The 15,242-nt window shown below is 41.5% G+C and overlaps 1 protein-coding gene across 1 annotated transcript; it reads right to left on the bottom strand.

The window, feature by feature from the left end:
- Positions 1–1,133: 1,133 nt before the first annotated feature.
- On the bottom strand, positions 1,134–15,017 carry ABCG8 (ATP binding cassette subfamily G member 8). The gene is made up of 13 exons (XM_075042031.1): positions 14,773–15,017; positions 13,294–13,398; positions 12,380–12,536; positions 10,154–10,392; positions 9,603–9,735; positions 7,625–7,894; positions 5,555–5,714; positions 5,368–5,460; positions 4,275–4,474; positions 4,072–4,148; positions 2,428–2,695; positions 1,760–1,887; positions 1,134–1,271 (listed from the first exon to the last, which is right to left on the bottom strand). The coding sequence occupies exons 1-13, from the start codon at positions 14,842–14,844 to the stop codon at positions 1,134–1,136; spliced, it is 2,040 nt and encodes a 679-aa protein (XP_074898132.1). The 5' UTR covers positions 14,845–15,017.
- Positions 15,018–15,242: the final 225 nt, after the last annotated feature.

The following is a 15,242-nucleotide window of genomic DNA, read 5'->3' as shown; positions in this document are numbered from 1 at the left end:
TCCACTGTGTGCAACATGTAAATGAAAGTTGAGGAGGTGATGTGCTTTGGGTCTCTGTATATAAGCACAGAGATCTGCATCCAAACATTTAAAATCTATCAAGGTAATCTTATAAAATGCTCACAACAACTATACACCGAATTTGCACGTGCACTTACCATGACTGTGTGTGAATTATAGCCTTTTATTTACCGACTCATTTTCTGAACCTTTCTGTCTTATGGCTGAGCATAACTAGGTACACAATTACAAATATTTTGTAATTGCATCATTAAATTTTTAATTACTGGAGCGGCAGGTTGGTATTTTCTACCTGAGAATCTTAGGAACCAAACTTGGCAAATTGCTATGATTTGTATTGCCACGGAGAGAGATGTGAATAATAACAATCAATAGGTATGTGTTTATACTGTAAAAATAATCCAAGAAGGTGAGACAATTTTAGCTGTTACAAGAAATCATCTATCCAGTGAGTAAATCCCTATTTGGGGAATCAACGGCATCTAACTGGAACACAAAGGCGAGGCCTTAAACGATGTAAGCGATTAGAAACAGCACAGAACAGTTAACAGTTGTGTTTTCCATCCTTGCACGTTCTCCCAAAGCATCAGCGAAATCTTCTGCGTTGCTTTCCTCTACGCTGCTCGCCTGAGCGCCGAATGTTGTACGCGCTATGGAAAGCAGCGTCTGGTGTGCGCTGATCCCGTTCTCTCGGAGCTCCCCGCGTTAAGACGTGTTCGAACGCCGTGGACTAGAGCATCAGCTGCTGCAAAGTGGGACGGGGCCTTTGACACCGGTGGCCCACAGCTCAGACTCTTCCAAGGCGTGGAGGACTCATAAGCGCCCGGTCACCTAGAGAAACCGTAGGTCAGGCGGCAGCCGCCGCCAGCCCGACCCCAGGCCGGTGCCCGCTCGCCCGCAGGCTCCGCGGCGGAGGCGGCCGCCTTCCCGCTGCCGGTGCTCTGCTGCCATCCTGTGGCGGGCCGGGCCGGCCTCGCCCGCCGCTCCCCGCCCGCAGCAGGTACCGGCTCTCCCCGGGCGGCTGCCGAGGTGAGCACAAATAAGCCCGTGGGCCTTCCCGGGCCTCTTGCGAGGGACGCCGTAACCTGCTGCCCCCTCTGCGAGGTTTGCTGTTACCAGTCTTGGTTGGATTTCTGCTTGATGAACCTCAGAGATAAGTAGTACAAGAGCAGGAAGCTGCAGACGATGCCTGCCAGGACGAGGTAGCTTACGTAGAGAGGGTGGGAGTCCAGGTCCAGAGCCTGGGTGACCTGTAACCGCGGAAGACGCAACATTAGGAACCGACACGAGATTTTTCATGCTGGATCTGGGAAGCGTGTTTTACGTGTGAGCTTCCCTGGCCCCTGCCGCCCTTCCCCGTGGTTTCCAGCTGGATGGGACTTTCAGAGTGGTTTGACGGCTGGTTACAGCTACGCTATGTCTAGTGGCTGCGGAATTTCAGGGGAAGACGGTTCAGCTTCTGAACAATTTCAGCAAGCACGTAGTTGGGGCTTGTGTAGAAATACTTGCCCTTCATTCTTTTCTATTTTTTCTTTTTTCTCTTCCACTAAAAAGAAAGGCATAAAAGGAGTGACGTGTAGGGACAAATTTAAAATATACCACGTGTAATGTGACTTCACGTATTGATTTAGTGCGTGCCAGATTTGAGGCCTACAAAATCTACTTAAATATGATGGGCATATAAATGGCATTCTAATTGGTTATCAAACGTTTGTAACAATTTTTATTAGTGACTTACAAGTTTCCCTGGTATTTGAAAAGTAGTATTTCCAACAGTCATTTCGTATGTGAGGTCAGTGAACTGAATTTGCATCATGCCTTGAAAATTCCATCTGAGAAAAGAGATTTTAGAAACCCAAAATGGAACTGGAAAAAAAAAATGGCAGAAAGAAAGAAATTGATACATGTACACAAAACTTGAGACCTCAAAAACTGCTGTGTTGCTGCCAAATACAGCATGCTTTTTTTCTAATTTCTTGGCAAACAGAGGCTGTAAATGTGTAACAGTTTATTATTGGACAAAGTGGCAGATATACTTCATATTTTTATGTGGAGATGGAAAATTAGGAGAGCACTAATATCCATGTCTCTCAAATAAGTCTCACTAGAGCTCAATCTTCATCTACCGAATAGAATTCTTTTTATTGAAAAATCTAGCAAACACGTAAGAATTGAGCCTTTCACTAGTGCTTTTTTGACCAGACTTCTTGTTAACTCATTTTCAGATGGAGAAACTGATGTAAAATGAATGACCTGACTCCACCGTCACCACCCAAGAAGATAATTGCAAAGGTAGGAATAAAGGTGAGTTTTCCTGCACAGGACACACTCAGCCTCACAAAAACCAGTTGCTGATGAAAGCCATCGATGTTTCAGTTCAGAGGAATGGTGGGAGCTTTGTCTTACCTGTCCAGAGGTTTTCTAGGCTTATCACAAAACCACCACTCAGGTAGAATGATGTGAAAAGGACGTTGCCGAAGAAGGCTGAAAGCTGTAACGTCGGTAACAGTGCTGCCACCCAAAGTGCCATCGCGCGGGCACTGTAGACAGCCAGCCACACCGAGAGGAAGTTCAGCAGGAAATGTTCTGGTTCAGGAATGAGGTTTGCCAGCCAGTAGATGGGAACCCCATAAATTATAACAAAAGCACAGTGTTCTGGGAGCTCCCCCAAAATCTGTTTAGGAAGGAAAAAAAAAACCAACAAAAAAAACCCAACAGAGATTAAGTCAAATGAGAATTACAAAACCACCTGAGATGCACCTTAATGTACTTATGGACCGTTTATAAAAACTACAGCAAATACTTCCTTAGAATGCAATCATCTCCCTGTTTGGTGTTGTCAGTGACATGCAAAACCAATCCACAACAGAAATTGAAATCTTCACTAATTTTTTCTCCAGTTGTGACAATTCCTATAACTAATTATTAAATTGAGAGGATTCTTGTTACAGATTAGGCGTCTTGTTTTGTTACAGTTTTGGCAGCTTCTGAGAATTTAAGAAACTTTCCCTGAGAACTGGTGTGCTTGATAACAGTAACACTGTTACTGACACATGGCAACCCTATGTTTTGTCCAAATTTGGTTGAACCTAGTGTGAGATCAGCTTTGAGACAAATTTGGCTGTTGGTCGCTTCCCCACTTTGTCCCAAAGGCAGGCCAGTTAGTAACTACTAAACTCGCTGTAAAACAAAAACATGCTTAGAATTTTCTCAAATATCTGAAGATGCGTATAGAGAGTATTATGATTAATTCTTCCAAAGAGGGTTGCTACTATCTTCTAATACTAAGGTTGTAACAAATTACATCGATTTCTCTATGAATAATGTGCAATCTTTGTGACACAATGCAAAGAATATTTTTCTCTGGCAACCACTAATAAGCATTTAAAATCTTGTGCAGAAATGGAAACCTAAATTACAGATGCCATGGCAGGCAGAACTCATCTAACAGTGGCAACATCACAAAGAAGGGATTATTCTAAACCCTTGTGAAAAAGAGAATGGGGGGGGGGGGGGTTAAAGTTCTAAATTTATTTCCAGAAACGCTGGCTCTATATGCACTTAATACAATTGTTTGTCTCTGACCAGTACAGACCCAAACAACTACTGGAAATATCACAGTTAGCATTTTGCCATGGTTGTTTTACCTTTGCTTCAGCATTTAATAGGAATATTTTGTTTTACAGATCAAGACATGTAATCAAACTTTCAAAGATGCTTCAGTGAATAAAATATGCAGGTATGTAAAACTGTCTAAACCCTCAAATTTGAGTTTGAGATTTCTCAAATTTTGGACAAACAACCCAGTGAGAGATTCTTCCTTGGCTTTTCTGGGGTGGGATCTCAGCCGTGATTTATGGCAACAGATCTAAAGTGGTGTGAGGTTTAACCCATTAATGCCAAGGAAGCAAGAATGATAGCCTTAGCTGGCAGACACAAAAGAACAAAATCTGATACGAATGTGATCATTTATGCAACAAGGCTTTGGTTGGTTTGTGTTTTTTAATGTTAAAGCCAGCTGTTTTATTTTCTGGCAACAAAATCAATTACCTTAGCAAAGAAGTATGGACTAACAGAGTACATTCCATCTTCCAAGTCATGATAAAGCATAGCTCTTTCTGAATGACCTGCAGGGTAGGAACGAACAGGTTGGTTTCATCCTAGGGTTGCATTAATAAGTATAATATTTTCATTGATTTAGGAATTTTCTGATTTTGATTGCTTGTAACATTTACAAGAAAACTGACACTTACATTTGGCAATAACATCCAAAATCACTGTGAATGGGATTAGTGCACCTATCATGTACAACAGTGCTGTCGTGTCACGAATAGAGAGTCTGGTTTTGTCATGGCCATAGTACAAAAATCCAATTAATAATGACATGAGAAGGGCCTCAAATCCATGGATTAATAACGTTGAAAGATCTCTGAAGTCATTGGAGACTTGACGACTAGGAAAACAGCAACATTGACCATAAGGTATAGTACTTACTAATGCCAGTTATATTCAGATACATCGCCCCAAACGCTCTGCTAAAATCAGTTCGTGGAACTTGCCGACTTTGAGTAGGATGGGAGGTGGGCTGTCTGGCTCTGTAAAGGATTTTACCTAATCAAAGCTATTGGGTGTCTGTAGCTGCCTAGTATTTCAGGTCTGAAATGCTGAAAGCTTGAAGGAAGGCAGTCTGATTTCAGAGACGTAGAAGCAATTACTTCAGTTATAGAAGTCTCTCTGTTAAGGACCTGTAGCGTATGCTAGTAACGGCTGATGTTCGTAGTGATGTTCTACATGTATTAATTCAGTTGATCATGTTTCTTTTGAGTACATAAGCATGAAACCCAACTACAATACTTACCTGTGCTGGCTATAATCAGTGAAGCCTCCTGGCTTCAAATCTGAGGCAGAGGTGTGAGGATGGCAATGCCTGAGCCTACCATGCGGCTGCCTGGGCTTGCTGAGGGTTGAGTCACCACGCTTCAGCATGGGTGTCAGGATGGCAGTACCCAAAACTGGGATGCACAGTTCCAGAGCCTGGAGGCTTCTGCTGCTCCTTAAAGCTGCAGGCTCCCAGAGATGTGAGCTGGAGCTGACTGTGTCTGGAAGGAGCCCTGGGGCAGAAAGGTGGGGCTGTACATCTGGCTGCTGTCCTGCTGGGGTAGGGGCGGGGGGGCGGGGGGCCTGGGGTGAGCTGGTATAGCAACACCTCTGCTCTGTGACTTGCTCAGGCCTAGCGCTAGCTCTGCACTTTCAGCATGCACTCAGTTCTCATTTTGTGCTTCTTTCTTATGCTTTAAAATACAGACAGACATGATAAATAACTGTTTATGCTGGAGATAAGGTTACCTTAATAATACAGTGAACTGCTTTAAGGCTCCTGGTAACTGGTCACTTGAATGGTGGGGCATGTTGATAGCCTCTTCTGAATTTAAATGGGACCTGCCCAAAAGAAAAGAGAAAAAAAATCAAGATTAGCACAGGCTGTAGCTGTTATTCCAGATATGCTGTACAAAACTCTTTTCTTTACCTTTGCTTGCTGAATGTGGTTGCAACATTGTCTCCATCAGTAACTTTCCATAAGAAATCGTCAAAATCTTTGACTTTTTCTAGGAACAATTTGGCAAGAGTATTTGCTCTTTTTCGGCTTTCCATCTCCTTTTCTGCAGTCTGTTTATTGATACTGGTCAAATCAACTGCAAGACATTATTTGACATGAGCCCATGTTCTACAGATGTGATAACTTTATGATGTGTTTAGAATCAGAGATTTCAACGTGAACAGACAGTACGACCTGTGGGCATGCATTAGCTACAACAGTTAAAACTTTATCAGTTACTTTAGGTAATTAGAGAAGAACAGATTGTTAATGTGTATTTTGTCTTGGGAGATGTTTCTTACCCAGTCATTCAATGAATCACTGAGAGATTCCATAATTGCTTATTATAATATTTTAAACTACTATTTCAGATTTTTCTAAAATTAGTAGTGGCTTGAGAGGAGTGCTGAGAATAAACAGTTTGAATTTCCTTCCTGGCATGTAGGCATTTACAGTCTGTTACGTGACTTTGCCTTAAATCACATGTTTTTTTCTCAGTCTGCCAAATGCTAGGTTTTGTTTTGGTTTTTTTTATATCTTACAAAGGTGCCATAAACTTTACCTGATACTGAGAAAGCCCAAGAAGATTTTATCTATGGACAACATAGTAGCAGCAACAATAGTTCACTTAGCATTATTTTTTTACTTAACAAAATTATTTTTTTAAATCTAAACTTATAATAGTATTTTCTAATGCTGACCTTTAGTATAGAGTTAGAACACATGACGTTTTGCAGATGCTTTCTGAGAGAACTATCGCTGCACATTTCTTAACTCCTTACATTGGACTGATCATCTCTGTTTGGACACTTCAGTAGGAGCCCATCAGAACTGAGTTGCAATCTGTCCTACCTCTTCCCTTCTGTCCATGGTGTCCTGTTTCTCTATCAGACACACAGCCAGCATTTGTATATTTCCATCAGGTGCTCCTTCTTGCTGTGGCATTCTCTACCATCCTGTCCTGTTTCCACCTTCCTGTTGCCCATATTTCTCTTCTCTTCCTATGGGTACTGACTCTGTGCACACCGTTAAATGATCTTCCACCTTCCTTTCTCATCCCTCCGAGCCTCCTTGTCGTAGGGGTTTGTCTCTGTTACCACAGGCTGTAGCTACAAGTTTCCCCAGGACTGCCTCATATTCTCCATTCCCATACGGGGCTACTGCAAGCCTTCCTCAAGGCTGCACTTGGCTGAGGACTGCTCTAAACCATGGTGGTGACAAAGGTCTTTTTGCAGGGCTTGACACTGAGGGTAACTTCTGTTTATCTCTGTACAGCTGATACCGCCTGCCACATAGGCACAGCCGAAGAGGTTACTCCAGAGCATTGCAGTTGGTGTCTGTACAAGGTTTCCTAGCCAACTTGAGTGCAAAGACCTAAGGGCTGGAACTTAATCAGCCTCTGTGGTAAGAGACTACTGCCATTAGATTAACAGGGCCAGGTTCCCTTCGCATGTTGCAAAAAACAGAAGAATGGATTTGGAAGCATGTAGTTAACTTTGAGAAAAGAAATAAAAGGATTGTTGTTCTGGGTTTGGCTTTTTTCTCTTCCAGTGTGCTCTGTTGGGCAGCACTCCTCTTTCCCGTTTACTGTTCCAGGTGTGTATTATTCCTCACCCTTGGAAACTAGCTTTCTATGTTTCTTGAATCAGAAGTCAGAGAACTGTCTACAGAAAGCAATTGATCAGTTCCTCCCAATGACGGTGAAAGTTTAACCAGCTAAAACATGGGAATAAGTGTGCTAAGCATGTGGAAAAGTTGCTACACCTGGCAGGGTTAGAAGGAGGATTATTTAAAATTGATTCTGTCCATACCTCTTGTTTTTGTTACATTTCCTGTACTGACAAGTAAGGATCTTATTAAAAACTGAACTTGCTGCAGTATTGATTTGAGTCAGTTATAAGGCATTTCTAAGACAGTTATGGTCAATAAAAATCAATGTTAGCTGATACACTTATGAAAGCGAATGATTTCCAGTAACCTTTTTTTATGGCAGTACTTGATACTAACCATAGAAATCTGCAGGATTGCTGTACTTTGGGCAGGGATAGCCTAGTTCTGTGAAATACTGGACCATGTCTCTAGCTGTTCCAGAATAGACAGTGACTCCAGAAGTCATCAGAAGAACTAAATCAAACAGTTGGAAGATATCTGACCGGGGCTGATGAAGTGAAAGAAGAACTAATCTGTTTCCTCTGGCCAGTCTGGATAACGTTATCACAAGGTTATGTGCAGTAAAACTGTCCAGTCCAGATGTGGGTTCATCAAGTATGAGTATTCCTGCCAAAGACAATAAGTGGAAAGCAGCATGTTTGATTTGGAAAATATGTTCTAAGTGAAATGGTGCTAGTGCATGAAATCTCACTGATAGATTCCTTTTTTTTTTTAAAGTCCAAAGTATATTTCATACCAGCATCACATAATATTCAACAGTGGCAATTTCTTCCACTATCTTACTGAACATGATGACCAAGAGTAATTATTTTAAATCTTATCTTGGTCCCACTGGAAACAAGAATATTTTTTTTATTTTTCATTGGGATACAGATTTAGGTTCCTTATTAAATTTAAATTCTTCTCTGCAGTTTTGCACTGCCTGTACAAATATCAGGTGCATGAATATTAATTAATACAATAGTCCTAGTTTTGTATCCTGCCTACTGAAATATTTTAACCTAAATGCTCGATATTTAAACCTCTTGCATTATTCATGTGCAAATACTTATACAGTATTAATTTAGACAGCTCCTCCTCCTCCCAACCTGTGCTCTATTTTGCACCTATTTGCATATATATATGAAAAGATATGTGTATGTTTGAATTTGTTTGTTTGTTTGTTTTGCAATGGGTTGTTACAAACTTGAAAGTGTTTTATTACTTTGCAGTGTTTGTGTTGTTACAGAACTTAATGGCCTCAATGAGCGCAAGGCAATGTCTATACACAAACATGGTTTCTGTGCTGAGGGGTATAACATGTTTGAAATGCAAAGAAAGCTTTACATGTTTCTCCTAGAACTAATTATTTTTTTACTTCAGTACTAGCACATCTATTCCTGAGCATCACTTCTTACAAAAAAGACTTCAGCTTGCCCCACAATTACAAAAATACAACTTTATACAAGTAAAAAATTCTCAGATCCATTTCCCAGTGGAAGAGCTGATGGGAAATTTTGCTCAACAGGAGGCTCAGCCAAGTTTAGTAGTGCTTTTGATATATAAGAGCAGATGGGGGATTCAGTCCTGCAAAATCAACTGAAGATTTAGCCTCATGGTTTTTTACTGAAGACGATGAAAGTTTCTAGTTCACCGGCGGCATGAGCCAGCCACGTCAGTGGGTTGCACAAGACCACAATGACTGACTATCCAGCCAAGAAAATGACCTTCCCTGTTAACATTATACATGTAAATGGGCTGGGTTGGAGGGAAAGAAAACAATTCTCCATGTTATAATAGGCCAGCAGCCTTCCAAAGTAACTTGTGGCATGCAGTCAGATAAAAAACAAACCTCATGCTGATATGCACAAACCAGAGCACTGCTGTGAGGGTGACTTCAGGTGACTTTCAGTAGTCTGTGTGATGGTGGTTTTAGAGAGCAGTGGGTGAAGGGTCCCAGGGGAGCTCTACCTGGCTCTGTCACTGCTTTTCCACTGGCAAAGGTGACAGAAGCAAATGTGGGCTGGCTGCTAAAACACTCCATTTACAGAATTACTACTGTAATAATTACAGTATTATCTGTGATCAGCGCTGATTTCAATTTAAGCAAATGGACCCACACCCAGTCACTGTGTCTAATTTTTGCTAGGGAGAGGTAACCTCTGGCAGAGGGTGGTGCAAGACCTGTTAAGTGTCCTGAGTATGAACTCCTCTAGCTGCCCCAGGGGCAATTGTGTGCATAACTCTTCCCTGAAAGCTCCTGTCTTCATTTACTGCTCCATTTTCCCCCAGTGGCCTATGGTCGACACAAGGAAGGTGTCCGGGTTTTGCTTACCCGGGTTCCAGAGCAGCTGCACACCGATGCTCACTCTCCGCCTCTCACCTCCCGAAACGCCGCGGAGGTACTCATTCCCTACCCTGGTGTTTGCACACTGACGCAACCGTAGTTCTGCTATAACATCTTCTACCTGGGGGGATCCAAAGGGTAACAGAGATAAAGCAAGAGTTTCTTTGCACATTCGTGCATAGATAAAGCTGAAAATATGATTAATGTGGTTAAAATTCATCTGGATATTTCAATGCTATCTGATCAAGAGACACTTGAAAACAATTCTTGGTTTTAGAGATAACATTAAAAAAGACTCAGCGATCAGCAATTCAGTTCTTCTTTCAGCCTCTTTAATGCTTTCTCTAGATTGTCATTTCTTTATGAGCTTTGGAACAATTGCTGGTTTCTATCTTGAAAGAAGAAAAAGGTTTATAATTCATAATCTACATTAAAAAATGCCAGATTAGCTGTTCTGACTCCAAACACACAGGATCTCTTGGATAATTCCTGTCAGACACATTTTTGACAACTTTATTTTTTTCCAACAGCTTAATTACCCTTTTTTTCCTTTGTGAGTCTGAAAAAAACTTTGGAAGGCGCAGTTTGGCAACGAACAATAGTGTTTCTCTGACAGTCAGGTGGGGGAGCAGTCGGTCATCCTGCCGCACGTGTGCTATGCATTTCTTAACAAGCTGGGGAGTGCTGGGTTTGTTGTTGATCGTGATTTGACCAGACTTGATTTTGCCTCCATGATCACGGCAGGTTATCACATCAAGCAAGGATGTCTTTCCACCAGCTAGATAGAAAAATAAAAATTGAAAATTAAATTAATTTCCAAGGGATCATTTTGAAAAGTGATTTAGTCACAGACAGAGGATAGAAGTTTTTGTTCCTTAACGTCTTTTCCCCAACCCTTCCTGAATCTTTTCCAAAGCCACAGAGACAGAATGGTCTTGAAAGAAAATACTGACTACAAGCTCACATTCAGGAAATCTTTCTCCTCTGGAAGGGAGTACGTGGCTTTAACCTTTGTCATTTCTCAGCAGAATTGGGTAGTTTGGTGTTGAGGAAAGCTCCATGAACTCAAGAAGCAAGATTGTCTTCTTGTTACCTCTTTCATTTTTGAAACATAGGTGAAAGGTGGTGTCCCGCGCTGGTTGCAGGGCTGGGATCTAAATGCTCGGCAAGAGCTTGCTTTGTGGAGGGAATTGTGAATTCAGAAATGGCAGCTGGAACAGCTGCATGACTAAGGCTCTGAATAATTATACAGACAAGAAGAATCTTAATCATGATTGAAATAAAAATTATTATGACTTGAATAAGACAAAAAGTCATTTAAATAATTAAGAAAAGCTGGCTCATACTCTGAGGTAAGAAAAGTAAAACAATGAAAACACCACCTGATTTGGAATTAAATAGCAAATGAATTTTTCCTTTTTGCTGTATGATACTGTATGTAAACACACAGAGCTCTCTTATTATGATAAGATGTCATTTATTTCTAGTCTCCCTGTTGAAAGATTAACTCCACACTTGTTTCTTAATATATACATTTTTAAAAAGAAACCCATCCATCTGTAAACCACATATTGCTCTATTTAAGAGTGACATATTGATTGCCATTGACAATGTGAAACCCATCAGCAGTTTAATCCATTTTACTAAGGCATTTGATGAAATAGATGATAAACAGCTTTTAAAAATAGTTTGACTAGTTTGCTGAAAGGGGTTTGTGCTCAGTGTATGTTACCTTACAAAGGTGCTATATCTGAAACTCAATATGTTATTTCATCACAAGCTTTTCCTTTTATTATCAGGAGAATCTCTAAGGTACAACTTCAACTACATTAAGGATATGTGCTAAGAAAAAATTCCCATGGCAATGGGGAAGACAAACCTCTTTTGTAGAAATAAAGTTAAAACTTCTTTGGTAAATATGCCTTGCCTTTGAGAGAGAGCATCTTCACTGAATGACTGAGCTAAGCTGATGTAGGAGTCTAGTGAAGACACAGCGTGGGGGTTTTTACCTCCAAAGTATGAGTACTTTTTACTTCAGTTTGACAGGTCACACATCTGCTTCTTATACCCCTAGATGAGCTTAGACTCAACTAACCACATGGGGTAAAGGCCATCTCTCCACTAGTCAACCTCACCCTGGAGAAGATTAAATCAGTTCCACCAGAAAATGAAAGAAAAAAAAAAAAGATGTAAGAAAGCAGAGACCCATTTTAAAGCCAAACTGTCCTGGTTTCAGCTTTAAAACAGAAGAGGAACTGTCTTTTTTTTTCCTCTGTAAGTTTCTCTTAATTAATCCAAATGAGGTATTTTATCCTGTTAGAACTGTTACAATCTGAAGGAAATTCCTGCTTATGGCTATGCATAGTTGCCACTGATCTTTCTTATGGGGTCTGGCCTCATTTGTCTGCTATGTTACTGGGTGAGGTCTGCAATTGGCCTGTTTTGAATCTAAGCCATGAAGCTGATTCTTGTCCAGCAGAGCTGGGACTGCAGGCCACAGTTATAACAATACCCCATTACACCTCAGGAAACAAATAGCAAATGTGTACAAGTCTTAACAAAATTGGTTTTGAAAAGAAATTTTAATCCCCACCCCGTATCATTTTTTGTTTCCTCATACATTTTAAATAATGTATTTAAGTGACACATTTCCAATAGTTGTTTCTCAGCTAGATTTTGCCATTCATAAGACTGCAGAGTATTGCTCTTGGCTGTGTACATTTTATCGGAGAGTTGGTCAAATAATGAGATTTGGTTGCTCTTACCAGTGCTTCCTATAATAGCTAGCATCTGACCACTTTGAACTTTTAAATTCAGATTCTGGATTATTGACATGTGAGAATGGGGATCTGATGTCCAGGTCCAGGGCATTTTCATCTGCGCAAGGTTTTCATACCAGGGAATCTGGGATGCCGTGTTAACCTAACAAAGAAAGAAACAAGTCCCTTCAATTCAAACAATAAACTCTTCAGCAATACATACCTTCAAAGTTATGATATTACAAGCAGAGAATATATTAAAATAATACTGTTAATTTTTGGAAATACATGGAAGAAAGTTCTTTTACAGCCAAGTATGGTTTTCATGCTTTGCTTCTTATTCTGTTAATCACTAAAGCTGTCTCTGTTCTCTGGTGATTTATTGCTATTGTAAATTTCAAATGTTTAAAATTTTTAATATAATTTGAAATGACACAAAACTGAAAATTGTGAAATCCACTTCAGATGCCATGGTGGCACAAAGGGACATGAAAAATTTCACTGGTTCCCTGAAATCCTCCTTGTTAGTCATCCTCTCTTTGTCTCCTTCTACATACCCATTCTTGCCAGCAAGGGCTCCCACCATCCCTAGCTGGACAGAAAGTCCCTCTGCCCCAGCCCTCAGAGGAATAATTTGACTCAACACTGAGAAAAACCAGACCGTAGAAACAGATTTCTCCTGTCTTATCCCCTAGTTTTACTAGATATATTTACAATGGAGGGTTTAGCCTGCTGTCAATATTGCAGTCAAGAGCATGATTCTGCTCACCAGACTTCTGTATATTTGACTGTGCAACAGTCATGTGAACTTTGTGTTTGAACTTCAAATTTGTTTGGCATTTAAAATGGCTTGCATATAGAAACAGGCATTGCTGGATACGCTTCCTGCTGAAGGGAGGTATATAAATTACAACTTTTACCTGGTAGTTGAGTTCTTTGACCTCAAGAATGTTTGATTTTCCGCTGTATGTGAAATACAGGCTGTTATCTTCTTCAGAGCAAAAAATAGTATCCTGGTCCTTGGTCTGGAAAAGTTATTAGGTTAATTACAATACCTAAAGTGCTGTTGAAGTTTGAGTTCAGAAAAGGCGAAGCACAAAGGGAAATATATTTTATGGAATATAACAGTAATGTTGGTGAGTTACTGTAGTGCAAAAGTCTGAAGGGTTCAGATAAGTTATCTGTTAATCAGTGTGAAATGTACTTTGTTCTAGCGGCATGTATGAGGGCCAAACATGCTGTGCTATGCTCTTCTATTTGCTTTCAGTTTAAATGGGATTGCTTTCAAAATGGAGATAAATGTTATGCCACTACAAAGAGATTGGACTCTATTTCTGGTTTTGAGGGAAAAAAGTACTGCTTCAGCAGTGTTAGTCTACTGGATCAAAATGGTGCATATTGAAATTCATAAGTTATGGCAGCTAAAAATTAAGGTTTACTTGAAGTATGTTTGTTATTGAATTCCACAGAGACTTATTAACTTGGAGGCTTTACGAACAAGTAGGTGTGCAACCACTAGTACAGACTCTTTTCTTCTCTTTTGTTTCTTAAATTCACAGTTTGTCAAGTGGAATTTAGTGTTCTGAGATATCATTTAAAATAACAGAGTCTCTAATTGGCTTGGTTAACCTTTTGCATACAGCTGCAATTAAGAACTCTTTGCTGAGGCAGCTTTCTGGCTTTGGGTTTAATTCTGTGTGCATACCAGTAGTTTTTACTCCAGACAGCCATATCTCTCCCACACCCTTGTGCCTTTCTTACGAGTCAGACTCATATCCTAGCCAAGGCAAATGTACCTGTTCCCTGTACAGCAGACCCTATCTTGCCTGTGGTATCTTTGGAAGATGGTAACCACAACCTTTGTGCGCACATGCTACCCTCACAGCAAACAAGGCTGATTAATCTTTTCAGTCTAGATACGCAGCGGAAAGCACCGTGACACCACGCAGCCTGAAAAGCCACCCTCCAAGCTCCCCTGCTGCCAAAGCACTCTGCGCTCTTGCTTACATTGAACTTAATTTTTAAAAAAATAGGTGGTCCCCAGCAAATGTGAGGAGGTGGTTTTACAGCCTGAAAGCATGTCCTGGAAAAGCCAGTTCCAGCCATGCTCAAGGACTTTCTGCTCCATCCATGTGTTTGAAGATCCCCTCCCTCGGTCCCACCACCATAGCACCTGAGCGCAGCTTGCGTGGCACCGGCCTTGTCCCCAGTGCGCTCTTGTGGGCACGAGAACACTTTCTGCTCCTCGTTTCAGAGCTGAAGGAGATAAGAGCTTGCTGCCTGAGAAAGCCTGGTCAGCAGGCTGGCCACTCACCTCTCCCAGCTCCTGGGCAAGAGCTGTAGCTGTGGGATGACTGAGCCCGTCGGGTCCCTCCCCGCTCCCCACAGGTCTCACTCACCGGTAAGCCCTCACATGCTGCCTGGCTCCAGCCGGCACGGTCCAGAGGGACATTTTCAGTGGCTTCCTTCATGTTGGCAGTAGAAGGCCTCGCTCCCTGTGGTGGTTTGACTATTGGCTCTTTGAAAACTGTGGCAATCCTTCTCTTCTTGGTTTTGAGGTCAGCCCTTTCCAGGCACCTTCACTGCAGCACCGTTTCTCATGGCGTGCTGTGCCTCTGTGGCGGGCATGACCCCGTGGACGGGGAAATATTCCTCTCTTCCGGGACAGTAACAGCTCGGGCTAAAGGTACATCAGATAGTGGCTTCAGCTAATTGCCTACAGTTGTTCTCAGGAAGAAGGAAGAACTGAGAGCCCCTCTGTTTTCTTTTAGGTGCTTCCCTGGTGGTGACTGCTGGGGGGCACTGACCTGCTCTGACCCGGGGACAGTGGGGAGCTGCCCCTGCCCAGTGCCGGGGGAGGCACGGTGGT

The sequence above is a fragment of the Buteo buteo genome, chromosome 12 (assembly GCF_964188355.1).
Source record: "Buteo buteo chromosome 12, bButBut1.hap1.1, whole genome shotgun sequence".
Classification (NCBI taxonomy): domain Eukaryota; kingdom Metazoa; phylum Chordata; class Aves; order Accipitriformes; family Accipitridae; genus Buteo; species Buteo buteo.
This window is presented reverse-complemented; position numbering and strand designations above follow the sequence as displayed.

Excerpts from the sequence above, each read along its gene's own strand:
- ABCG8 (XM_075042031.1), bottom strand. The coding sequence starts at position 14,844 with ATGAAGGAAGCCACTGAAAATGTCCCTCTGGACCGTGCCGGCTGGAGC. Across the intron at positions 13,399-14,772 it reads CAGCATGTGAGGGCTTACCG|ACCAAGGACCAGGATACTAT; the intron begins GTGAGTGAGACC and ends TAACTTTTCCAG. Across the intron at positions 5,461-5,554 it reads GTTGCAACCACATTCAGCAA|GTCCCATTTAAATTCAGAAG; the intron begins GCAAAGGTAAAG and ends TCTTTTGGGCAG.